This window comes from Pyxicephalus adspersus, chromosome 8, assembly GCF_032062135.1.
Source record: "Pyxicephalus adspersus chromosome 8, UCB_Pads_2.0, whole genome shotgun sequence".
Lineage (NCBI taxonomy): Eukaryota > Metazoa > Chordata > Amphibia > Anura > Pyxicephalidae > Pyxicephalus > Pyxicephalus adspersus.
In genome coordinates, this window is record NC_092865.1 from 63148847 (window position 1) to 63176599 (window position 27753).

Genomic DNA, 27753 nt, shown 5'->3' on the forward strand with positions numbered 1-27753 from the left:
GTCTAGACTGTAGTGAAATGTCGAGAGAAAAATAATTAATGACGGGCTTTTTGTAAGCCAGCTTCAGCATTAATTCATTAACCTGCTTTGTGTTTTGATCTACTTTAATACAATAAATACATTGCCAAATTAACAAATGCACAATTCAAAAGACATTTATCTAACATTGAAGGTTCATTATCCTCCCAGCTATTTTTACATAATAGAAGAGATGATGAACCTTCATAGCTACAATATAGAATTATTCTCCAAAAAGATGTTGAAACTTTTTCACATACATATGAAAACAATATCACGTACAACATTAAAACAGATTGTAAAAGAAAACATTCAAAGACATACTATAACATAGTATTTGGACAAGCTTGCAATTCATTCTGTGAAAGCTTTTATGGAAGCAGCAATTTTGTGATAGATGTGACCTTAAATGTGTAGTAGGAGACTTCAAAACTAACTCTAAAAAACTTTTATTTTACTGAAATAGTAGTGGATGTTTGGAGGTAGTATATCAACATAACATTGAACATGTTAAGGACAAAACACAGATCTATACGCAGACATAAAGGATAACATTATGAAACAAGTAAACATCTAAGGAGACTTGATAAATGGACCTTTTCTTGCCCTTATTCTTTGCTTTAAATGTTTTAACCTCATAAATAATGTCTTCACAGGAGATTATATTGTATGTGGTCCTTCGAAAGTTTTTAATTGAAAATAAGCAGTTTGCAGTAATGGAAAGGACAACTTATAGCAAGAATAACCAATACTTTTATAAAGCCTATAATATCTTTATTACATGTTGCTGGGATGCTCAACATCAGTCCTTGAGGGCCAGGATTCACATATTTCTCAAATAGAAAACAGTAAATGAAGTGAATGAAATACATAAAATATTCACATCAATATATAGAGAGAGAATATGGCTGAAGAGATTTAATCAGTCTCCCCTTTCCTCATTTTTTATAAAAAGGTTTAAAGTGAATATTTTGGGAGAAAAATCACTAAAATGATTTCCTTAGCTTGGACAGCATCCATTTTTTTGTTCTGTTATCCTCTAAATGTGCTGGGAAAGCAGATACAATTTGATGCCATAATAGGAAAAAATTGTTATGGTTATATATAACCAGAACAAATTGTTGTGATTTCACTTGGTTAACAGTCACAAATTCATTTCTGACATTGTCTGCAGCCTTTTGCAAAAGTTGATCACAGCATGCCAACTGAGAGCTCAGATTTGAAGTTTCAGTCTTCGGCTGGAATAGCTCTGATCTGACCTGGAATAGACCCTGAATGACACTATCCAACCACCATTAAAAGTAAGGAATGGTTATTAAAGGGTCAGAAAGTGACTCTATTTATACTAAAATCCAAAATGTGGCTCTTGAGTCCTGTAATTGAAAACTTCTCAAAGCAACCAATGAGAAACTTTTTTCTAAATTTCCAATCAGCATGGGGGAAAAATGAGAAAACTAGATCTGATTGCATTGTAGAGCTCTGAGATACCTGAGTATCACCAAGTATCTATTTTTTTATTTTTGCTGCTTATTTTATCTCTTTGAGTTACAGCTAAAAGAAGAGCAAAGATGGCGTCTAATAAAAACTTGTATATAACAGCCCAATGCACAAATTTGATCTCTGTTACCATTCTGCCATTCAAGAGAGTAGGATTGTACTCTTTATAGTGTGTATGAAACACTTAAGAATAAATAATTTTTCAGTTCTTGATGTCAGAAAACTCAACACTTCAAAGTGTAACATGTAATGAAGCACAGTATGATGCCTGGCACCTACGAGGTAAAGGAGGACAAAACTTTACAAGGTAAAAGATGACAGAGAAGATAAGATGATAGCTATCAGCACATTTATGGAAACAAATAACTCAAGACAGAAGTTTTTTTTTCTGAATATATATTGGAGACAAGATCCCTTATCATGTGTATAAAATGTTATTTGCCTTGCAAAAAGATAAAATAGCTAAAATAAAATTGAGATGTATGTATCAAAAATAACAGAATGTTATGAGATCAACAGGAGAAACCAAAAATGTAAATTTGGGTTTTATAAGTACTTGATACAAATTTTTAGAGCTAATATTTTTTTTCTAAGGTCAAGTTTCAGGGCTGCCACATTTATTCTTTCATTACCGCCTACTAAATCACTGATTTGGAATGATGATGATCATTTCAGGTTGCATATATGCCTGATATCACAAGCTAAAGGGATTAATCAAGATAATAAAAAGTTGGGGTCATGATAATAGCCCAAAACACAAACCTTTAAAAACATGCCAGCAATATCAGCTCCAGTTCCAAAATTATAACCTTTTACAGCAGTTTGCCTTTACATACTTTTTAAAGTGCTCATAAATATTAGAGGTGGACCACCCTATCCCGACAATTAGTTGTAGGTTGACCTCAAACTTTGCCAGATTTTCGGCGTTATAGGTCTGAGCTTTAGGAGCTCCAGATTTTGACATTGTATGAATATAGCAGAACCTTAAGCCTTAGGTAAAATATCCTATAGGAAAATGTATTGACTGTTTTGTGTCTAAGAAGAGGGAATTGGGGCTCTCTTTAAGATTAATGGAAGTGCTGAACTTGATCTTCCCACAGCCACTTGACAAGTCCACCCTCCCAATAGGTTTGTTGTAAAATTAGGTTTGGAACATCAGAAAAGAACATGGGGGTAGGCCTTGAATGACTGAGGAGAGACAGGCAGGTGAGTGTTAGGGTGAATATTTGGATTAAGAACAGATAGGCATTCACAGTGAGTAGAACTGTGATTTGAGGTCCTCCTGGACAGTAACTTGGGTGGTATGATTAGGTGGTGGGGCGCCCATCTTCAGTTTGGTGTCTCCTAAGTATTAAGGTAATAAACTGTAGTGACCCAATAAGTCTTATGCCTTAAGAGGAGCTTTGGGTAATTGACATTGTTTCCAAGGTGGTGCACTGTGCCTTGGAACAACAATGTCAGGGGTGTTTCAGGTTCAAGGTCATTGGGTATGCTGTTAATGCCTTTGAAGACCCGCAACCTTATTATCTCAGTATCCGATGTGATGTTATTTTTATGTTATAATAATTTTTTGATATAATTATGTTCATGTTTTTGATGCTATGGTTAAATATTGTACAAATTAATTATTTGTAATACACAGATATTATGGTCATTTTGACCCGTTAACTTATGTTTTGGGGAATAATGAGTGAGGCTTATTGGTTTGAGCAAAGCAGCAGGTAAGGAAATGCAAACCTCATATCTGTATAGGCATGTTTAAAAGACTACAGTAACTTAGCCCTCAAGTTCATTTATAGCTGCTAAAATTTTATTTGAATTGTTTGTTGTTATGATGGTTTAGGTGTGTATTTTTTTAACCCAAAGAAGTTGTAGATTTTACCATTCCAATGTGCTTGCTTTACAGTCTTAATTGGCTCCTTTCTTATCCTTCCAAAAAGTTACATGTGTGTCTACAAGTAACCCAAGTTAATCCTTCGGCTGCTGTATGGGCATTTGTACTGTCAAATTTGGCTAGAATATGCCAAAGTATTCTGTAGTACCTACTTTACTCCTTCAGTTCAAAGGAATTAAAGAATGCTGCTTGTAATGGGTTAATCGTCACTGGTGAAATAAAGCTGTAACAGCAGCTGTATGAGCTAACCATAAAATATGGAAAAAACGAAAATTTCCTTATGAATGCAAAAGATCTGAAGCAGCAATCCTAGCAGTGCACATGTCTCGATTTACCATTTTCTACCACCTAATGATCATCTGTGCCCTGCTATCGTACAATGACTCTTATCAATAATGACAAATTTATGGCTGGCATGGGGTCATGGCAGTTCACGCGAAAGGTTGCGTAACACATGTGGGTAACATCCATTAACAAAACCTGAAATACTTTACAATATTTGTCGTCAATTGGATGAAAGGCACACATCTGGAAAACATATGCACATTTGTTATGTTTTTTTAGCAGAGAATATGTCTAATTTTTCTCTGTTAGCCCCCTGGTTTTTACATGACTACCATCTGCTTGTGTCTTTCGCTTCCAGTGACACTTCCTCTACCTGCAATATTGCCTGCGTATGTTAAATAGATGTGCTAGCCACAAACAGACAGCAGTTAACTCTAACTGTTTGAAAAGAAGGTGGCCGTAATCATGGATAGAAAACGCTAGAAGAAATCCCATTATGGAGTGTCTGCAATACAAAGTTCTACGTGATATTTTACTCAAGCCATTGTCCACGCTGAACAAAGGGTGTGTTGGAAATTAAACATTTCAAGAAAGAAGATGATTGCAAATGCTTTTGACTAACAAAATAAGTATTGTTTGCAGATGCAGGTGTAACACAAAGATATGAAAAATGGCATTTCCAGGTTATGACCCCAGAATGCTACCTTAAAGAAAATCTTTCCATTTCCCATGCATGCCAACTTAGTAGCACCCTGATAATCTGCTCCATAAACCAATTTGAATTAAGTTAATCGTCTTCCGAAATAAGCATCATAAGCAGCATGATAACTGGTTTTGTATGGTAATGTTTTTGTCTAAAGTCAAAAGCTAAACCTTAATTTCCATCTCTGAACCCTTCCCCTGGTCCTGAAGCATGTCTACCAGCAGAAACAAATGTCAACCTCCAGAAAGCAACAAAAGGTAACTGTCACAGGAAGAGCAGAGGTGTCTTGGATATATAAGCTGTGACTGACAACATGAGTTCTCCTCCTCTGTGCTGTACAAGCTACAAGATGCTTGAGCTTATTAGGACAAAGTGTGAGTTCATTGATTATGTATTGCTGAGTTGACCACAGACTCAATGATTGGTATTTGCCAGCAATTTTCATAAACAAAGGCAGGGAAAATACTATATGTATAAAAATATAACATATAAAAATATGTATCTAAGCACAAAAAAACAAAATGTAATATATTATAGCTTACTAGTCCTTAGATGTAGTGGGTTCATTAGCTTTATTTCCAGGCTTTTTGTAAAAATGTATACATTGTGGCCTAGCCATTAAAACTCTGTCTGTCCAAGGGCGACTGTCACTGTAATTTATCTCTAGAAGAATAGCACTCCTGTTTCATTGTTTTGGTTTTTCAGCACAATGCTGTGCAGAGAATTTAAAATGATTTTAAGGTAAGCCAATTTGCAATTAAAAAAGAAAAGGATTGTGCGCGGGGGACGCTTACAGAGGCACTTTGTAACGTATTCACAGGATCTCCCCCACTGCTTGGGTCTATAATTAATCTGGCTGGAGGTCCTGATTACTCCTTCTACCTTTCTCCAAATATGATGGCTGGGACCCCCAGATAGGGCACAGATGAGTGAGTATCTTGCACAGAAACATATCCCCACTGCATGAATGAGTTCAGACACTACTCTGCCATTTCCCCATCCCACACCTCCATCACCCCTTTCCCTATTTGGTTTATCATCACAGCGAATGTTGTAGCTGCTGTTATTTTTCTGATACTGCTACTACTTGTTGATATCAAATCATTGTTTGCTTTCATATTTTCTCTGAAAATCTAAATAAATATTGTTATGAAAAAAAGAAAAGAAACAATCTCGAAAGATTGCAAATCTGCAACATATTCCGGGTTCTTGCCGCCATGAAATAAAATTATACTGTTGTGTGAGGTTGTACCTTCTGGGACAGGAGTAGGCAAACTCCGGCCTTTAGGCCAGATACCGCCTAGCCTGTAGTTTGTCCCGGCCTAACGCCCCCTGGCCGATCAGGCCTAATGCCGGAACTAATTGCTGGCGGATCGGCCTGGGAGCGTTAGGAACTACCGGAGCCGCTGGAGCTCTGGAGCTGCCTTGCAGTTGCTCCCCTATTTACCGCAGCCGGTGTTGATACGTCCGTCGGGGCTGTAAATAGGGAAAGCTCCCTGAAGGGAAATCCCTCCCCTCCACAATGCATACGGAGGAGAGGGATTTCACTTCAGGGGGCGTTCGCTGGTGGTGGGCAGAACCATTAGGGCGTGACTCAGAGTCCGGCCTAGTGTGCTTCCCCCCACCCCTGAAATGGCCTATTGGCCATGAAAGTTTGCCGACCCCTGTTCTAGGAGAACATAGCCCATTACACCACATCTGATGGACCACTATTGCCTCCTATGTAAAGGAGGAAACAGCAGTTTTGGGACTACATCAACCTAATATTTTGCCATGGTGGCGACTTAGGTTAAGCTTTACACATAATGAGGCAGGGGCGGCACCTGAAATACTCATAAAGCTATGATCGGTTCTCTAAAGATAATGGAAATTAATATCCACTCTGTGACATTCAGTTGGTTGGAACATTCTTGCAAACTGGAAGAAAATATTTCTGGCAAAATCCCTTTAATCTAAAACTTTATGATTACTCCTAGGCTTCAACACATTTTTACAGTTATATCTGCAATTGCTATCAATCAATCTTTTTTTTTACATCAGGCTTGTATTTGTTTAGCGGACCTATAATCTCTTTCCTCCTCTCTGCATGGCAAATCCATATGCTAGCAATCATGTGTTAGCATGGATCAGCCTGATGTCAGTCACACTAGTAAAATTCAGATTAGTTGCTATAAATGTTGTTTCATTGCACATTTTGTGTTTCCTTCCTTTGAATTATTAGCATTAGTCTTCGTGTTGTGCCTCCCAAGATGACATCATAGCTTTAATGAGCAACTTTATTGGACATATGGAATATTGTCTCCATTATCTAAGACCAACAAAAACACAATTTGACACGGAACAAGACAAGTGATATGTTTAAAGAGGCAGAATAAATTAGCAGTTGTCTAAGAGGACATCAGAGCTCATTTATAAAAGGAGAGGAGTAATGGCATTGTCCATGAAAATCCAATAAACTTTTTGTATTCATTTTTTCAGGTGGCACCTAAAGAATAAGAATCTGATTGTTTTTTATATACAACACCTTGTTGACTTGCTACTATGGGTTCAATTTAAAAGTGCTTTCATCTTTAAAGTGGAATTTTAGCCAAAAGCTTAAAATGCATGTACCTAACGACTGACAATCTTCTAAAGAATGAATACATTTACGGTTATGAGAAGCTCACAACTAGCAATTAATCCATCCAATTAATTCCACTTTGTGTCTGACAACGCTATAATACCACTATTTTTTTTCCATAGACAGGGTCCACTGTTTTAATAGTGTAACTATCAGAAACAGTTGCATTATTAAAGAAAAGAAAAGTATTAAAAAAGCAAAACTATCTTTTATTACATTTGACCATAATATCTGTCTATATGATTGTCTATAGGATCGATATGATGTCTATAGGAACTCATGAATGGTAATTGATTAGGTGGCTATTCTTGGTTCCATTTAGCCTGATTTCTGTTTCAAACTTGCACCTTGAGTATTGCTTCTTGCTGCAGACTTTCAACCCAAAGTCATCAATTAATAACACAAAATCTCTCTGCTCCTCTCCGATCACATTAGGCATGTCTAATTATGCGGCACAGGGTATGCTCTGTGAGTTGGGTGTTTGCACACTAAACTTCCATCCAGTCTATCTTTTCCAACCTTTATAGTCAGATTTTTTGTGCTTTTTTGTTCGATTTTAATACATAATACTATAAAAAAAATTTGCTGTCGGTTCGGTGATAGCATTTTAATTGGTAACTGAGATTTTCCCACTGTGTGGAGGGACACCAAAAAGAGGTCTAGAAGTGCATAAAGAGGAACTAAACTCAAAAACATCCAAAGCAAAAAAAAGAGGTGCTTGGGCATGCGCAGAAGGAGCACCCAAGAGCCTTCTGTGTGACGTAGGAGGCTTTACGCTCCCATTCATTCTTAGGCTAATGCGCCTAATAAAACCAAAGACACAGAATTTTTACTTAACATAAAAGGGTTGTCTACCCTTTTATGTAAAGTGAAAATTCTGACTTTAGGTACGCTTTAAGGGGTAAAACATATGCATGCACTTGAATTTGGAGGACTCCTGTAACAGGTACTGCATACATTTGTCATGAGCAATTCTAAAAATTGCTAGCAGCTGATCAAAGTGCATGTCCTGCATGCTCCGGTGCCATTCTGATTTTGAGTACTAGTACCTTCAATGCAGCCAGAGTTGTCCATGAAATGTTGTGATGATCTACGCTATGTGCCTGGTGCATTTATAAGCAAAATCAGATTTATTTCACAAAAAACAGTTAAGATAATTTAAAGGATTATATCACACTGCACATTGATCTTGGTATTATCAGGCAAACAAGAATGAAAGCAGTTGAATGAGTGTTGTTCTTAAAGAGTTTTGTGTAGGAGGGAAAATTCTCCCAGCGTTACAGTATGGAAGGAACTCAACAAGTAGAAAATCTCTTTGATATAATAGAATGAAAAGCAAAATTATAAAGCAAACTCTGGCAATCAATTTTATAGCAACCTTTTATCCGTTTAGAGAAGACAGATTATTGAAAGATCCAGAGAAGCCAGCCACATGCTAATATTCTCAACTTGAAAAATGTTATCGTTCCAGACACACACAGAAGTGCCGTTTTGCACCTCTTCACTTTGAAATGTTTCAACCAAGAATGGGCTAAGTCTTTACAAATAAACCAATTCTTGGGTGAACCACATCCGAGTGTGGAGATCCAAGACATGACTTTTAAAAGTGTACTACCTAAAACAATGAAGAATTTTATAAACTGAGATCTGCAGTGTCTGGATGAAGTTTTTAGACTTTTGGACACATGAGGGGCGGGAATGGGATCCATAGCTTTCTAGCACCATGATCTCTGAACACCATCACTACAATTGGGGCTTTTTTTATTATCAGTGATATCATTTTTGTACGTTTGTAAGCCAATTTTGGATTGGCTGCCATTGTTAGCTAAACAATATAATTCTTAACATTGATCATCGATTAGCCCACATGAGTGTATATTACATCAGTCCCAATGAGCTTGTTACAGATAAAGCAATATTTATAGATTGCAAGTTCTGAAGTCCATGTATAAGTCTATTTATGGTACTATATAATGTTGGTGAGGGAAATCCATAACATGGAAAAAAATATCTTGAGCCACAGACAGATCAAAACAAAGATGAATTAGACGTAAGGACTGTTTGAAATGTTGACAACAAAAAAAGAACAAAAATACATACAACCCAAATATAGCACATATAATTTAAAAAGCTGTCTCAGTCATTTAGATGGATGTTAGAATAAGTTATGACCCCCAGATGAATATGCTGAGATTTGTCCTTCTTGAAGAGCTGAAGTTGGGTGGACTATGTATGATTATTAGAGTTGGTTGAGTTTTTAAGTCTGGTCATACATGTCACATGACTGTCAACTGTCCAGGGAAATTATTATTACATTAGCAAATGATTGTTAATTCTTCCTTGAAATAGGCATCACACAATGCGTCACCATGTCACCACAATGCGTAAACCTGCAAGACCGGATAGAGTTATGAGGTTTAGCCCTAGCTAGGCTGATCTGATTCATAGGAAAGCTAAAATCCATTAAAAAGTAATTTAGTTTTTAAAAAAAAAATAAAATAAACCCTTATTAATCCCTTATGGGAGCATATACATCCATAAACCTGGAAAGGAAGCCAGGGGCTTGATGGATTTCCAAGGGCCTATCTACAACATTCAAAATTCTGCAACAAGCCAAGGATAGCGCTATTGATGAAAGCTATGCACCTGCCAACCCCTCTACCAAGGAGAAAGTATTTGTAGGCAGTCGGTGTCTGAGGGAGGTGTGTGGTAGAGACATTGCAATTAGTGGAGCTTGTTTATACCTATTACAATCCTTGCTACTCGATATATTGGTGGCCAAAGTTGCTACTAAGCTTACAGTTCTAGTTTCCTGGACCTTATGAAAGTTAGCAAAAAAAATTTAGGTCCATATTGTATTCTTTTTATTCATTCTTATTTTAGGTACTCAATTATATTTAGATAAAACAAGTGATTTTGTGAATAACAAATTTAAACAACAAACCATTGGTTCTGAAAGGTCCAAAGCATAATATGGGGTAACAGGTGAAAAAGTGAACATGGTATAGGGGCCACAAGTGTTACTGTACAGTGTTCTTTTTAAAAAGAAAACCAATTTTTAGACCACAGAAAAGACTATGATGTGATATATATGGTGTGATAGATTTAGTCATATGTATTTATATAACCATGTTGGGGCTTTTTCCATAACAATGGGCAGCATTGGTAAAACCTACAGCATCCCAGTAATATAACGGTCACTACAACTCCCCTGCGGTTAGATTTCTGTAGTCTACACTAAAAAAAGTTCTGATTGGTTGCCTTGGTTCTTCTTTGATTCTGAATTCTGATTGGTTGCTTTCTTATTACTATAGGATATGTTCCCTAACATCCAAAGAGACTATCTTTCTAAAGAGAGTATTTGGAAAAAATAAATTTCGGAATGCTGTCGTTTAAGCGCCGCCTTTCAGAAATGTCTATTTCCATTGGGTATGTCCAGGATCCCATCCTTATTAATTTACTATGTTGAATTTGCATCTCTGGATTAAGTTTAATTGGATGAGAAGGCTGTAAAAAGTTTATCAGCTTAACCAGGTTATCAAATAAGCCCCACTGTGTTATATATACATATATTCATGGTACACCATCACAGCTATGATAAAAGCCTGAACTGCCAATAGGATATTTTTATAAATGACCACAAAATGTACTTTACTCAGATGAAGCAATAAAGTAACCCCTTGTACAGTGAAGACCAGGGTATGTCCACTTATAAGGAGGCTGTGTTAAATCTTAAAGGACCTTATATCAAATTCATGAAATATAAAGTACCTCAAAGTTTAGCATAATACATAAGGCCATTAACGCCATATGCTTTGAATATTTTGCTCAACCGATGCCCACATGTTCATGTTTATTGCTAAAATTCAATTAAATATGGCAGCTTCAATAAACACCGTTGAATGAATCTCTTGTCCTAGTTACCACTGTACCAGGTGCAAAACACCGAAAAACATGCACAAAATTAGCTACACAACGGATTATTCACATAATTAGTTGTTTTTACCTTTTGGGCCTGAGGGAGCTGAAAAAGAACAAAAAACAACAAAAAAAATTCATTTAGAGTAACTACATTTCTTTCAAAGTATTAAACTCATCCTCTGTTTTTATGTGAGAGTTTATGGTGCTGAGTAAAAACATTCATCCCACAAGTAGCCATTTTTAATCACTATTGGTCAGACTGTAGGCCATAAATTCATTATGAGCCATGGATAGCAATAAAATAAAACGAAAATATTGAAAACGAGCCAAAATGCCATTTTTCACATAAGCTTCTAGATTATTGGTTTTCTTCTCAAAGTCCATTGGCTCTGTCCATAAAACAGCTTTTGTAGGTGTCAGAAGAAGACTCTTCTATATGGCAATTCAGTAAAGCCATCCATTCTAAGTACAACATTTTAAATTCCTTGCAACCCTTGATTTAGTGGAAGATTTTCAGGTATAGCATTTGCCCAGTGGGAATTTCTATATTTGGTAAATGAGAACAGTATGAACCAGTGTTTCTCGACCCTTTTAAGGTAGGGGAACCCCTTGAAACAGATTTCAAGACCCTTTCTTTGTTTAATATATGCACAACTTACAGTATCTAAGTGTGGTGGTTAATGAGAAGAATGTCTACTACAAGACTAGCTATTGGGGGGAATGTCATCCCTACAGTTAGCCAAAAAGATCATTGGTGCCAGTTAAAATGATTGGGTGGCAGAAACTGTTCATTGCAGTTCATTGAAGAGTTCATTGAAGAACCCTAGTTAAGAAACACTGGTAAAGACAATTTATTTTGTGTCTATTTTGGTATTCTACAAAGACCTTTAGGTAAATATAGTCAGCTGTAGCAATGGTTCCTTCATAACACCGGTACTTAATCACACAGTTAGGCACACTAATCCTGATTTGTCTACCCACAGTAGATCATATTCAATAGAAAAGTTGATTTCTACTTATCTTACTGCACGAGGTGAATGTTCACTTGGTAAAGAATACCAAATTATTTACAAGGGAAATAAATACATTTAATCTGCTGATACCCCTCCTCCTTTACCAATAATATTTTTGTACTGAACCTGTTTTTCACATAATTAGTATGAATAATACATTTTATTTATTAAGCATCAACATAAAATGATATATATGGGGTGCAGCTGACAAACCTGCATATATAAAACAAGTACAATCAATGACACATAAATAGAAGAGGACCCTGCCCATTAGAGCTTACAATCTAAGAAGTAGAGCACTTAGCATACAATACTTTATTTCAGCCCCACTGAGATCATCACTCCGCCCATGTGCTTTGGATTGCAATACAGGTAGATCTGGTGGAAAGGGCCAGCAGGTACATAGCTCCCTGATAACATTATAGCACCCTTTGTGTGATTTTAAACCATTAGGATTGAAAGGTCGTCATTCTTATAAGTAAGTAACCATGACCAATAAGGCTTGGAAGAAAAGACGTGATGAGGCTAGATGTCATCCACAATCATGGAAGGCTCTGTGTGATTTTCTGCAGCTTCAAATACAAATGGCAAGTTCAGTACAGAGGAGGAACATGTGTGATTGAAAGACTTAAGACCAGACTAGGATAGGTAAAAAAAAGCAATTTGTTAATGATTGTATGCTAATCAAAAATCCTGTTTTTTCCTTTGCAAATTTGTCATTTTTCGGGGGAAACTCCTAACTCCTTACTAAATTAGCACCTAACGCTACCCAGCAGCTTCTATCCTATTGTTTCACCTGCTTGTGGCAATGCACACCTGTTGCAGCATGTTAACCTGTGATTCCTGCAGCTGGAAGGGGTATGCTAACTGCATGATTGCTTCCAAACCTTAATGACATTTAGGGGCATCCTAAGACCCCCACAACTTGTTGACATTTTTTATAAATTTTTCACATATAGCACTAGTACACCTTGTCTTACCTAAACTTGCAATGACCCTCCATCAAAGAAGGCAGACCTTACATTGAGAACAGTCTAGGTCAAAACCCTTTTTATTTTACTATTACCACCATCAGACCTGATCTAGTGCCATCACCACCACTACTACTGATAATACACAGTAGAATTACAGTCAGTCCTGGCAAATCTTACATATTTATTAAAACTATACAAATATTCAGGAAAAGGACAGACAGGCTTTAGATAGGCATGAGTAACTGGTTAGATTTTAATATTACTAATATATATATATACTAAAATGTTTTTAATAATTAGTGAATGTAGTCCTATTAGTAACATAAACCTACTAAACTGAATACATTCCAAAACATGTGGCAATATGTTCAAAACAAAACAAAGATAAATTTCTTATCTTATACCGCATTTACAATATCACACGGGTATACTATATATATATATATGATGTCTGAAGTAGCCGACACGTTTCGCCCTTAAGCTATCTCAGGGGATAGTTGAGATCAAATAAAACTGTTGATTATAACAAAATGAGAAATCAAAATACAATAATTTGACTTTATATATATAAAACTATTAAGTAACTCATAGAAGGATCCATACAAGAAAAACATTCAGTAATAGATAATTAATCTGGTCCGGTTACTTACTTGAGACAAGCGTACTAACTGCAATAAAAGGGATAGCTATGGCAAGGTATCCCAAAAATTTCACTTAAAGGATCTCTGAAAGTTGAAAAATCAATAATTATTAATCTTGATTCTACGTGAAAGATTAGAGGTGTGATAGTCAGAGGGAATAGATTAGGTATAGCTCCATATGACTTTTATTAGGTTTTGCACTATAATGTATGTATAATCATGATTCTTTAATATTAGAATATATTATTTTGGCACTACACCCTTTGATCATTTGGTTACTAAACATATAATAGCTGCTTTTTGCACTAGGGAGTGCATATGGGAGGTAGATTTGTCAACATATTCTTTATTAGAACATTTCAGCCATTATATTATTATGGTGGGTTTACTATTTAAATTCTCTTTTTCTCACCTTTTTTATCCCTTTGTGTGCGAATTGACCCAAGGAACTCGCCTTACGAGGGACAGGAGCACCCATGGGCAATATTATCACCATTGGTGCTTTGGGTAGAGATGCATATTAGGCCAAAACCAAACCCTTCCCTTCCCTCGTTTAGGCTTTGATCATGGATACATTCAAGATAGGGACTTTGTTGAATTTGTATGTATTTGTAAGTCTAAACAGGTACATTATTTTATTAACTTCAATTAGGACAGGTGTTTGTCCCAACATATTATTAGGCAGCGTGGTGTTGGTTACTGTATAAAATCCTCACTTAATCACAAATACAAATTTTTTTTAAATTTCCCATCTGGTCCGGCTTTTCAGCCCCTCGGTCCCACTCTCTAGCCTAAGGCTCGCGAGCAGGTGCCTGGCCAGCATCTTCTTCCCCTGGCCTTAAGTCCCCATCCTTCACACGCCGGAGACGTGGGGCCAGGGAAAGTACATGCCGGGCATTGCTGGAGGATGCTGCGGACATCACCGGAGGACGCCATTAGAAAATGGGAACCAGGTAGGACTTTAAAACTCCCTGGCAATTCCAACCCTGGCAATTCCAAACCACACACCGCTTCGATATGCAAAAAGAAACAACTGCAGAGTTTGTCTTGGTCATTAAAGAGTTACAAGATGTTGCAGAAGAGCTCAGCTCTTAAGGTCACCCCCAACCTCAGCTGCAAATCATGCAAACCCCTCCCCCCCATCAAGCCTCTCTCCTGCACATGAGTGAGCAGGGGAGCGCAGTTTATATCTAGGAGTCGTCCGTATATAGGATGTCCTTAACTCAGGGATTACCTGAACCTGCATGTATGGTGGGGCTCAGCCAATTAGGCTGCTAAATGATGATAGCTGTCTGGTGGCCTACAAAACTTGTTGAAGGCACATACAGTAATGTGGGGTCAGAATCTGGATTGCTTAAATTCTCAATTACAAGTCAGAATCCCTTGATTGATCCAATCACCACCAGTATGCTGCCAATAGATAGGCTTTTCCACTTAGGCTATTGAGTCCTAGCAAACTGCTCTTTCAAAGCCCCTGGGATGATATTTAGCTGATTTAAAGTGAAAGATTAGTTGGGCTTTAATAGCCAACATTAATTTTATATGTGTTGATTTCTCCAGACACCCTAAAACACTGATTAGGATTATGATTGTTATATACTAGTAACTTACTAAAGCCCTTTGATCATACAATACTGCTTGATGCACCTATGTCATGTTTTAACCTTGTTTTTATGATTACCCTATCACACTATGAGATCTTTTCTCTTTCATAAGCATTTCATGTTGATATCTTGGTACAAGAAGTGCTGATTTGTCAGTGGGATATCAATCTATAAGAAGTTCAGACCATGGACTCATAGGAATCATTGGAGAGAATGTTATGAAGTTCTTGAGTTACCTTTAAATACGTGGTCATATTGATGTCGTGTATTCCAGTCCGCTAAATGTTGGGACTGTTCATGGAGTACTAGGTAAGCACTGGTGACCTAATTGATTATTAAAGATTGCACATACAGATACTAACTATTGTTATGTTTTTCTTTTAATTAATTTACTAATTTTATACCTTTTTATTATGTGTACTGCTCATTATTCTTTATTTGTTTGCCAAGTGAAGAAACACCGTTTTGGTCATTTCCTATCAAATTGTACACAAGCAAGTGTTGGTACAATCAAGTAAATACAACTGTTGTTTATCTTGGTCCATTTTGTTCTGAGCAAATCTGTATGGCCCCATCCTAAAAGTAACACATTGCCTGCCACTGGTTTGTATTATCTTTCTCTGCTGTAATGATGTATGCTTGTTACAAAGAGACGAGAATAGCCATTGAATTTTATTTTTCTAAAACACGCCAGTATCGGAAAATCAGTATCACCCAACCCATCAAACCCTGCATTCTACTAACAATTAAAACATTAATGTTTCCAAAAAAAAAATAAATTAGTGTAATATTTATAGTCCGAGCCAGAGTTGTAATGACTTAGGGTGCGATGTGAAGTGTCGCAGTACGCTACACATGTGCTCAGCGCTGTTCCTAGCGGCTCTGGAGGCTATTAAATTTAATGAACCCATCTGCTATGAAAAGAAGGGCCAACCATAATCAGTTCTCTCAGTGCCATTTACTACAGATGGCAATGCGCATTTCACATACCCAGCAGGAAGCGCTATGATCCCCTCTATATGTGTGTCACTTCAGTTTGATGTTCTGAGAATCTTTTTGATCTGCTGGACTTTTTTTTTCTTGAAATTTGGAAACAAATAAGCACTGTGCACGAAGGCAAAGATGAAAAGTGCCATCTCATTAAAACAAATATTGATGCTCCTTTAAACTTTTTTTATTGTACATTGACATTTTGCAATTAATTTAGCAAGCCAGCATTCTGAGACTGTGTGCAGTCGGAAAGAACATCCAGTAACACATTGGTTCCAGCACGTGAAGCAGCAAAGGATGAAAAATGAAACGTGTCGTTTAGCCAACATAAAGGATTTCAGGAGTAGCGGTGGGGAATGCCGTTCAAATGGTCAGCTGTAAATTTGGAGTACTTGCTCTCTTGATAGGCGCATGATGTGGATTTAAATATTTAAAGGCAAAAGCAGTTCAAATGTCACATGCAATGAACTTATACTATCTGGAAAGTAATCATTTGTTTTATCGCTTGCCACCGGGCACATACTGCCTTAAGAATGTATCTGGAATCATTTGACAACACCAATTTTGTAAAGGGTATACATACAGAACAAATGGCCCAAGTGCAGAACTAAGGTCCAATATCGGTCAAGCCAATTCCCAGTGAGATTTCATCAACCTATGCCATTGCTGAGAAGAGGACTGGGTGGGTTGAGGAGAAGCTATAAAAACCTTAAGACAATCATTGTACGGAGGGGTGCACCATATGCAGGTGGTGAAGGGGACCTGCACAGTGGGCCAAGGGGCCTAGGTGGGCCTATAATGGGGTAGTTTTTTTTTAAACATTGGAGCTGCGATAAAGAAATACCCTCCAGGGACACTGAATATTGGAAGATACTGACCAGATACGGACAGGGTTCACAAATATTGAGACTTGGATGTCAGAGTCAGAAATTTGGGACACCAGCAAGAGGAAAATCCAGGTGACTACAGTTATTCAATCTGTCTCAGGGTTTTTGAGAAGAAGAGGACCCTTCCTTTACCCCTCCAATTGTGCAACTCAAATTTGTGCTTGGGAATCTTGGAAAAAGAGACTTAGCAGTGTGTTTTGTAACCCACCAGAGAGATATATAAATGTAACCACTGCTATGAGTGCTACACTGGAAAAGGTTTTAGGAGAGAAAGAAAGTCATAGTGACAGGTGGAGAGGAATGCAAACTGTTGGTCAAGAATGCAACACTCTATTGTAATGCAACACAGACTATTGTAAACTTTCTGTTAATATATCCATAAGGCTATTTTTCTGTTATTGTTTTAAATTATAATTGTTAGAATGAAACCAGCTGATGATTTTAATTGCATTCAAATTTTTAGTCCTGGGCTCATGCAGAGAAGGGACTTGGATTGCTTCTATAATTCCAGCTTCATTCTTTTGCCATGTTGGTACCATTATCCATTCCTCATATCAATGTGTCTACATGCCAAACAGTGTTAAGCCCCAAAAACAATTAGGAACATTCTGCCTTTTTGTATGAACTTATTAAAGCTGGAATATATCAATCTTCCACACTTGTGCCTGTGGGTTGTTTAAAACAACTGACTCCCAACACCATATGGGCATCCGCTACCTATGCCAATATCTTAATTTGATTCAGATTAGGACACCAGCTTTAGAAATCAATCCATTTGTGGATTTTTTTGTGAACCCTGTCTGTTTCTTCGCTTTTTGCCTAACTGAGTAAAGCAGCACTTTCAAAAATGTGCACTTCATATTTCTTAATGTCAATTTTCATGGTGAACTTAGATCATGAGAAATGGAGGAGATTCATCTTTTAATAGTTTATTGTAGCAAATGTCAAGACCTGGCAAAGTACCATTTTTGTTAATAAAGTCTATACATAACTATTTGGGGTGACTGTTGAAAAGTAAATTGCCCTCAGCTTTCATTACTAGCGATGTTATTTTAATTTTAGAACAAGCAAGGCCATGGCAGATCAGCACTATTCACCCAATGCTTTCCATCGGTCAAAGTCTGTGAACTTATGAATTCACTGAGGGATACATCTATTGAAGATTTAAAACCCAATCTTCAGATTCCATCATATTAACACTCTCCAGATGTTTGCTTCCCATCATCTCACACTGACCCTTCAGTTACCTGCAATGAGTCAATGGTTTGTATGAGAAAAAAGAACAAGGAAAGCTATTTGTGTGTGATAGAGAATGACCTTACATGTTATGATACAATGACAAATAAGGATGCATGGCTAGAACATTTAAGGAGGACTTCTTCTTCAAAACTACTGCAGAGTGTGTTTTATGCCAGAAACTCAATATTGCCGTGAACTGCAGCTGAATTTTGCAAAGGTGCACACTTCTTGTGCTTGATCTCTTTTTCATATATTATTATGAATAGAGGAAATAGAGCATTACATAGCTCATAGGAATAACATTATTATTGTTACTGTCTGCAGAAAAGTAGGTAGGTAGTGAGGTACATAAACAAGCTTGGTCCCCATTGCTGGATTCTTCTATTGGGCCTCCTTATAGGTCCCATGCAATTCATGTGCTGGCCCCAAGTCTTCCTCTAATTTCTCCTATCTGCCTTCTGCTCCTACTGCCACTGGATAATTTTCTGGGTTCTTTTACATGCCAGGCTCCTTTATATCCTGAGTAGGAACAGTCAAATTTGTAGAAATTTGATTCATTGAAATTCACCCAAATTTCACCCAAAATTCTGCTTAAGCAATTAAGCCAATTGCATGAAAATAACCAATTATTAGGTTTAATTAACCCTTTTTGGTTGAATACAGTAGAATCAAATGTCTGATGTCTGAACTATGAAAAACAATGGTAAAATATGAATTTACAAGAGCAAGCACACAGTAATACACACACAAAATTACTTTCAGTGAATTTATTCCCTGGATTTTGAGCACTTACATCCATAGGATATTAGTACACTAACTACACTAACTATATAATACACTAACATCCATAGGATATTAGTAGAATTAAAGCGGAAGTAAACCCAAAACTAATCCAAAATAAAAAAATCAAACTTACCTTCAATCCAGCAGATCAGTCTATCCATCAGGGGAGGTGTCTTCCATCGGATCCAGATTCGTCCTGATATCTGTCTTCGGGCTGGCGCAGAGGGAGCACCAGGCATCTTCTCCTCTCTTCCTCCCTGTTCCTCTTCTTCTGTTACCCAATCTTGCACTGTGCAGGAGCGAGATTGAGTGACGCAGATTTGGAAAAAATTTGCCGACCTCACTGCACATGCGTGAGATCGTCAATTTTTTTCCCTATTGATGAAAGGACTTGGACATGTGCAGAAGGAGCAGGCAAGAGCCTTCAGAGATGGGTGACGTAGGTATCCTGGGAGGCTCCGCACTCCCATTCATTCTAGATTGCCTAGGCGATCGAGAATTAAGGGGGCGGTACTGCACCATTTTTTTTTTTTAAAAAAGGGTGTTCCGCTTTAAAAAACAAAAACTAACAGAATTTTTACTTTAAATAAAAGGGTTGTCTACCCTTTTATGTTAAGTGCAAATTCTTAGTTTAGTTACGCTTTAAGTAGTAGAATTATTCTGCTAAGCAAAAATTTTGTTTAATACTTTGAATTCTGTTTGCATGTCTCACTATGTACAATGAATTTGCACAGTAGAATTAGATCCTTTACAAGTAAGTATTTAGGTAGGATCAGATCTTGTGACTTCAGAGACATGTCCATAGGCCCTAATTCTACTGTGTAAATGCACTGTACACTATTTGTCATTGCTGTAAGATTGGTTTCTGAGGTCATAAGACCTAATTCTACCTGAATTTTACTGGAATAGGGCCTAATTCATTTTTAACATGAAAAGAAAAATAAATACATTGTATTTTCTTGGTAGCCTTGGACACATTAAACAAGCAAATGTATTTGAAAAGAATAGTACAGTTCCCTTAATACAGGGGTTGGCAAACTCTGGCCTTTAGGCCAGATACAGCCTAGCCGCTAGTTTGTTCTGGCCTAAAGCCTCCTGGCTGACCTGGCCTAAAGCCGTCCAGCAACCCGCAGCTCTGGAGCCGTGGGTTGCCGGACGGATCTGCCAGGGGGCATTATGAACTACCAGAGCCGGAGTTCCGGAGTAGCCGGAGCTACGGTTCCACCTCCTTGCTGTTGCTCCCCTATTTACCGCAGCAGGTCGGATACTTCTGCCGCCGCAGTAAATAGGGAATTCTCCCTGAAGGTATACAGAGGAGAGGGATTTCACTGCAGGGGGAGTTCCCTGGTGGGGGCAGAGCCATTAGGGCAGGACTCAGAGTCCAGCCGAGTGTGCTCCCGCCCACCCCTGAAATGGCCTAGTGGCCATAAAAGTTAGCCGACCCCTGTCTTAATACATTCAATTCTGTAGAATTCACATACTGTCCTTATTTATAGATGATGTTAAAACCTCCTTTACATACACATACTTTTGAAAGCTGTATGGAGTTTTCTCGAGTAGACCTAAATTCCTCATGCATAGTTACATGTGATCCTGCATGTTACTTAAAAATTATAAGAAACTCCGGAATACATCTGTAATAAAACAGTTTAGTACGTTTTAATTTGAATAATAACGAACATAAAAATAATAATCTCATTATCCAGTTACACTGGTGAAAAGATTTTATCTGTGTCTACTGTTTTTTTCCAGCCCATGAGATGGTTTAGTAGAAGTTGCATGATGAGATGAAGGGTTTTTCCAAAAAGCATTAACATTAAATTGTCGCTCATGGGAACTGAAATAATGGTTATGCTAAATGTTTTGCTTTGGCATATTGCACAGAATCATCATTTACTACTAATGATTATTTTGCAGCCTTTTCCGAAAGGGAGGAAAAAAGTGCAATGATGTTCGGTCACCCAGAGGAGCTTGAATTGATCCTTCGTAGGATAGGATAAAGGGGTAATCAGTTACCAGTCTCCCGCCCTAGCATGGTGTACTTACCTGCTCCTAGAATACTATATACTATATACTAATATCTATCACTTCCATGTATAGAGGAGCAAGTTACCTACTTGTGTGGCAAATCTAGGTTCCCTGTGACTCCCAATCTTGTCACATGGGCTCAGTAAAGTAATCTATAGCCTTGTTGGAAAACAGACAAACCAACCTGGAGTTTACATAGGGGCCAGTTTTACCTGCAAGGTAACTCCTTTCTTCAAGGCAACTAATGTGAATAATAATGGTAGCTAACTGGTAAAATGTTACAATCATATCATCCCAGTGGAGTAGAAGATACCCTGCATTTCTGAAAATGGAGCAGCATGGGGTGTACAGTCCTTCCTGGTGGTGCTGTTACTTGACCCAGTGCTGTCACATAGACTAGGGAGATGCTCCTTAGCCCCATGTAAGGCTCATCCAGAGCAAATTATAGCCTAAACAGCAAGAAAACAAAAAGAAGACAAGAATATGCTGCTGAGCATAGGAGCAAAGGTTCACTTTAACATTGTTAAGTGTGGTACAGGTGCATTGCACTAAACCATGATGTGCGCCATTAAGTTCTTCATTCAACAAGTCTGCACATTTATACAAAAATATGCATAGCACACACTGTAATATAAAAACATGTAAACATCATTGAAAAGTTGCCTTTAGGTAAACATTGCAAGAATAACTCAACATGTGTGTTCACCAATCACTTTCCCTTTACAAACAAGTAGAGAAACTCTGTGTATGATATAAATGAAAAAAAAAACAATAATCATCCAGTTCTATCATTATCTGTAAAGGATTGGAGGATTGCGATATGATCCGAGGACAGATATATATTTCTATTTATAAATGGGGGAACTGTTTGTGAGAGGTGAAGGGGATATGTTCTGAAAGACCGATGCTAGCAATTATCAGCATCGCCCAAAGGGACAACTTAATCAGCATCATATTTTCCTAAGGAATGATTTAAAACAAATAGTATCCACAAAACTTTCTTGGACATTTTTCTTATACAATCTAATGAAAACAGCTAATGAGCTATGGAGAAAAGCCATGGTTAACTCTTTTTATTCCATACAGAAATCTGGTAGCGTACGCAGACACGGCAGTAAATTTAAAGGCAAGATGCAGTCAAAGTTGAAAATGTAAGGAAGCTTGTGGGAAGAGAAATATGAATATATGTAAACTTGTGCAATAATTGTCGTTGGAAACAAACCTTTAACGATCGATCGTTAAAAAAATAATAAGTGCACAATGACGCTGATGAATGAAGAATGTCATGGGAAACAAACAACTGACCTGGCAGATCTGTTTGGGCAATGATTATTCACTATCTATGGTGTGTTCGGTCCTTCAGTGATCGTGGTTCTGCGTTACATTTTCTCCGGTACTTGTCACTTCCTGCATCGTTCAAACGATCATATCCACTGTGTGTACATTATTGGTTGAATATATTTGAAAAATAATTGTGAATAATCGTTGATCTGTCGTTAGTCATTCGTTTTCTAATGACAATTATTGCACGTGTGTACCTAGCCATTAGGGTTCCATGGTTGCTGGAGTTTCCTTGACCTGTAGTTGATTGACTTCCCATTTGATTTGATGGTGCCTGTCCAGTTCCATTGCTACCAGAAGGAGCACGGTGCAGGTCACCAGCAATTGTTCTAGCTGTCTGGAAGGATGCCATCCTGATTACTATTGCAAGGAGAGGCATTTAAACCAGTGACCACCAATGCAAGAACACTTTTCCCACTGATTGCCAATAATCTTTTTTAGCAGGATTCACCTAGACTCAAAACATGGATGAAAGCAACCATCCTAGTATAGGAAGGGCATTATTTCTTGTCTCTTACTCCAAATCTTCCTAGACTAGCAGTGATGAGCAGCAGTGACTTGGAGTTCTTCGGATATACTGCTATGAGGCATGGGTACTCTTACATACCAGGAGATGTTTCCAGGGTATTGTTAAGGCACAATTAAGATTTCTAGATGTTCCCTAGATAACATAGGAAATCATCACTTTTATTTCCACATTATATTCATTTGAGATGAGTAGGAAGAACAATGATTATGCAACAATTATTCATGGGTTGCAGTAATTCATCATTTCTATTCATTGTTAACTATTGTTAGGCTGACGTGTCAGTGCTAAGACTTTGCTTACACCCGCAAATCAGATGCAAACTCTGTGAATTCTCTTTGTAGATAAACGAACTGAGAGTGAAATAACAAAGCATATTACAAGTTACATAGGACAAGCCTCAGGAAGCAGATCTACCCATCTCACATATAGGGAGAAGTTTGGTTGTATTGGGCAAGGTAAAGCATAAGGTACACAAACTGCAGTTTAAGACCTAAGATAGATTGCAATATTTCCCGAATAGAATTAGTGTTTTACTGATGGATTGTTGTTTGAAACTAGCATTTTTTTGTACCTAGGAAACAATAATTGATATAATTAGGAATTCTTTGAGGATACTCATAGACATAAAATAATTGTCATTTAATCCTATGTCCCAGGGTACCAGCAGATCACAGGCAAAGCCATCTGATTGATCTCAAAGGAAGTAGAGAACATCTGTGTTTAACATTTGTGGCTGCATGCTCTTGTTTTACTGCAGTTAAGATGCCAGTACCAGGGATATGTAGAGATATATACACTACCTAGATACAATATATATACATACTATTAATATATAATATAATATATATATACATACTATTTACATATGATATATATACTTCTGTAATTGTAGGTCTTCAAATACAAAACAATATAAACTATTCTAGATTCTAAAAAATGTATTAGAATGGTTTGTTGGTATCATTGCACAAATGCCTTTTTTGCTGTTTGATTAAAATGGTCTTAAGTTTAAGGACAACTTGTTTCCATTTAAAAAAAAGGGGTACGACACAGAACAACCAAGTCTTCCTTTCCTTATTTTGTATTCACTTGCATTATGCCTTTAAACATACTAGAAATTTGACTTAGTCAGTATTAGTTAATTCCATAATATAGCCTCCATCCTCCTTATGTGTCCTAGCTTTTTCCTCTCCAAGGTGTGTGGTAGCCAAGATCTTCTGTGTCTTTCTTCATCTCCTTTTAAAATCTTTTATGTAGTTGCCAAGGTAGGAACAAAGATATAAAAGGGAATCCTATACATAAACATATAAACTGGAACTAAAAAAAAAAAAATTACACCTTTACTCTGGCAGATCCCTCGATGGCTCTGGACTTTCTTGCGGTCCGGTTCCAACATCGTCCTGGAATTCCTCTACATCACGGTGCCGGGCACCACTATATTCTGCCATCTTATCCTGTCTTGTGGCTATGTCACCCAATCTCGCACTGTGCAGGTGGAAGATCGGGTGACATAGCCACTGTGAAGGGGTAAAAAAGAAAGCCAATCTCACTGCCCATGGGTGAGATCGGCATCTCCTTCCCTTGGTGGTAAAAATGCCCCTTCTGTGCTTGCTTGAGATCAGGGCATGCACAGAAGGTGCAGCCAGAGCCTCCCAGGATTAATGACGTAGGTATCTGAACCATTTTATTAGAAGGGTTGTCCACCTTTCAAATTAAAGTAAAAATGTTGAGTTCAGGTATGCTTTAAGTGACAGCTTTGACTCTGCTGAGGCTGATGACATTATATCAAGATGGTGGCTCCCAGGAGAAGTCCCAGGCTATTTCAATGTCTACTCCACAGAGGCTTTGACAAGAAAATAACCAAAGTAGCATTCGGTATGTATGGAAACAATAGGATTTGCCCATTATATGGAGTACCAGGTAGGCACTCTGCCCTAGAAATAGGTAATTTAAAGTCAGAATTATAGTCATTCTTTAATACATGATACATGCAATTAGATTTTGGCAGCTTCGTCTAATTAGTACATTAAAATAGCAAAACTGATGTACAAATTTGCTATGATTCATTGTGTACCATTACTGCCCTGAATATGTCTATTGATGTCATCAGGATTATGCTAACTAAGGTAGTGTGATGGTCATTTTTCAATCTAATTTGGACCTGATGGTCCAGAATTCCTCCAAGTCCTTAATATTTAGGATAATAGATCCCATACCTGTATATCTAAAATCTGCTATTTGTATGTAAACACGAGATGCCACATGTGCAATGCTCTGAAAGATGTTAAATGACTGCACTCTGACCAACAACAAACTTGCCTTTGATGCGCTCAGCTCATTGCTTCTTCAAATCACAGTAATGCATCATCAAGAGTGATGAAAGAAAACAGAGAATCCCTTCTCTTTCCAAGATGATTATTCTGAAATATGTAAAATTGCCATTTGGCAGCAATGGGATAAAACTGCTACAATATCAGTGAGGATGAACCCTCTGCAATAAGCTGGAGATATTTTGAGAGGTGAGGACAGCATGAGGGATCGAGTGAGCTGAAAGGAAGACCTAACAAAGCACTACAATGAGAGACAGCTCCGAATAAAAACAAACTGACCCTCCACAGAGGACTTTGATACAAATATTAATTATTATTAAAACACAAAAGTTGAACAAAGGTAAAGTTCAATATGGCCAGCACACATCTATGCTAAAAGCCATGAATGATTGATATCCTAATCAAACATAGGTGATTCCTACAAGTTTCTTTAAGCTGAACACCATGGAAAATGCAGTTCCTCTTGTTGTTTTTATCAAGGGGCTCCAAAAAAGAAACTATTTTACTTAGCTTATGACTTGTATTCTTTAGGCTTCCTACCAACTACGTGACTGCTCCTGAAACCTTCTGCTCCATCATTTGAAGACACTTTCACATCATCACATACAATGCAGAACCAGCGGTCTTGTATTATAGGTGAGAATGCCAAGGGACTGTCCACAACTTGGAAAGTATAGGAGGACACACTCTGCTGGTAGAGTAAAGAACAATGTAAGTAAAACCACTTTTCAATGTTTCCTACACCAAAATGTACCCTTGTAGTCAGTAGTGAACCATTGTAGTTCAATGGGAACCCCACTGCAAGGGTAAGTCTTCCCCTGGAGTTTGGCTTTAAAGAAGGATTGCTAAAACAGGTTCTAAAAGTCTCCACAATGGCCACATGGCATGAGCCCACTTTCATTTTAGGAACAAGATAAAAAAAAAAGATTAGTCTTTGTTTTAAAGGTGATTTGTGATTTGTTCTGTTGGAATTTGGTAGACTGGGAAAGCCCATATGGCATCTTTCATATCTTAGATCTCAAACAGAGGGATCCCTCTATCATTATTCCTAATTATTGCTGTTTACATTAAAGCTTTGGGAGTTCCTGTTCCCCTTTGTGTGTTCCAGCACCTCTTGTTGCATTTTCCATTGTTTAAAATAAAGATATGTTCCTAAATGGAGAATTATACATTCCCTTTCAATTCTAGGGTTTTACATAGCAATACATAAAAAAACATGGAACTCATCAGGTTTTAAAATGATTTCAATCAAACCTTAGCCAAAATGGAGAAGCCATGTGTACACCCCATGATTCAATAGATTGTAGAACCACCTATACCAGCACTAAAGGTCCCGATAGAGAAGCATGTTACTCCACAACATAGGACATTTTTACATTAGCTAAAAGGGTTTTTTTCATAATTTAAATATGTGGTGATGCAATGGTCTGATTTAATGCAAAGCTGAATAAATCAGTCAAAAACAGAGCTTGTGCAAATTAAGTGCAATATAGTGCAATAAATAACTCACCCTTCTTCTTGGTACATGCCAGCCCTTTCAATGCCCACTGCAAATAGTAACTTTTCTGGAAATTGCTATGTCTGATGATAAATTACTGAACCTGCAGCAATGCATTATGAGATGCATAACAGGATGTGGCCATGCCTTCCTGCAATATGCTTTTGGTTTGCACTGTTTAGTGTCTAATGGAGTCAAAAGGCACTCCAAGCACTCTGCATTAAGTATAACTTAGCACCACAGGTGAGCAACATTTATAAAATAAATTAATGTAAGATGTCTGAAATCTTCAGCCAGATAGGACAAAAATAAATTTAAAATGCACTTCCATTTTCTTTTAAAGGCCATCAGAAAAATCTACCAGATCATAGTTATTAATAATAAAACCAAAATGTCACAGTTCTGCATTTAATATTACTTTTAGATGAGAGGTTCTCGGTGAGAGCTATATGTACCCCAAATGGAATTGTAATAAGCTTAGGGTTACTTGGGAAAATTTATAGTGGTGAGAGTTCTAAGTTTTAACAATTAAACACTTTACAAAATTTAAAGCTCCATTTTTTCAGTGAAATAATATGGTAAAGCAGGGAAATATTAAAAATGACCGGTACTATGAAAGCTGTGTCCTAAAGTGGAAAGAGCGGAGGAGAGGGCCGTGGTCCAGGTATTTTCTGCAGGCGTCCTACAGCTGATCTTTACATTACTGATTTAGCATGCTTTCTTATGCACTGTGTCTTTGCATGTAGGTAGTCATATTGGTAGAAGGGAAAAACTTTGCTTCCTCATATCAAAGTTCTTCTCTAAAGACTGAACATCTGTTAAATTGTGGGGTAATCAGAATCAGAAGGATAGATGGAAAGTGAGAGATGAATGAAACAGAAGCAAGGAGATCCTGCAGCTTGCTCTACAGCAGCAATTCTCAACCAAGGTTCCATGAATCCCAAGGGTTACTTCACGG

General features: G+C 37.5%; 1 protein-coding gene across 3 annotated transcripts in view; it reads right to left on the reverse strand.

The window, feature by feature from the left end:
* The window catches only part of CACNA2D3 (calcium voltage-gated channel auxiliary subunit alpha2delta 3), a 547059-nt gene that overhangs the window by 203337 nt on the left and 315969 nt on the right, over positions 1-27753 (reverse strand). For 2 of the 3 annotated variants that reach the window (XM_072420932.1, XM_072420934.1), the window contains one exon: positions 11024-11041. The exons of the other annotated variant lie outside the window; for it this stretch is intronic. In XM_072420932.1, the coding sequence (XP_072277033.1) occupies positions 11024-11041 (18 nt within the window). The remainder of the gene's footprint in view (positions 1-11023; positions 11042-27753) is intronic. 3 annotated transcript variants of the gene reach the window in all.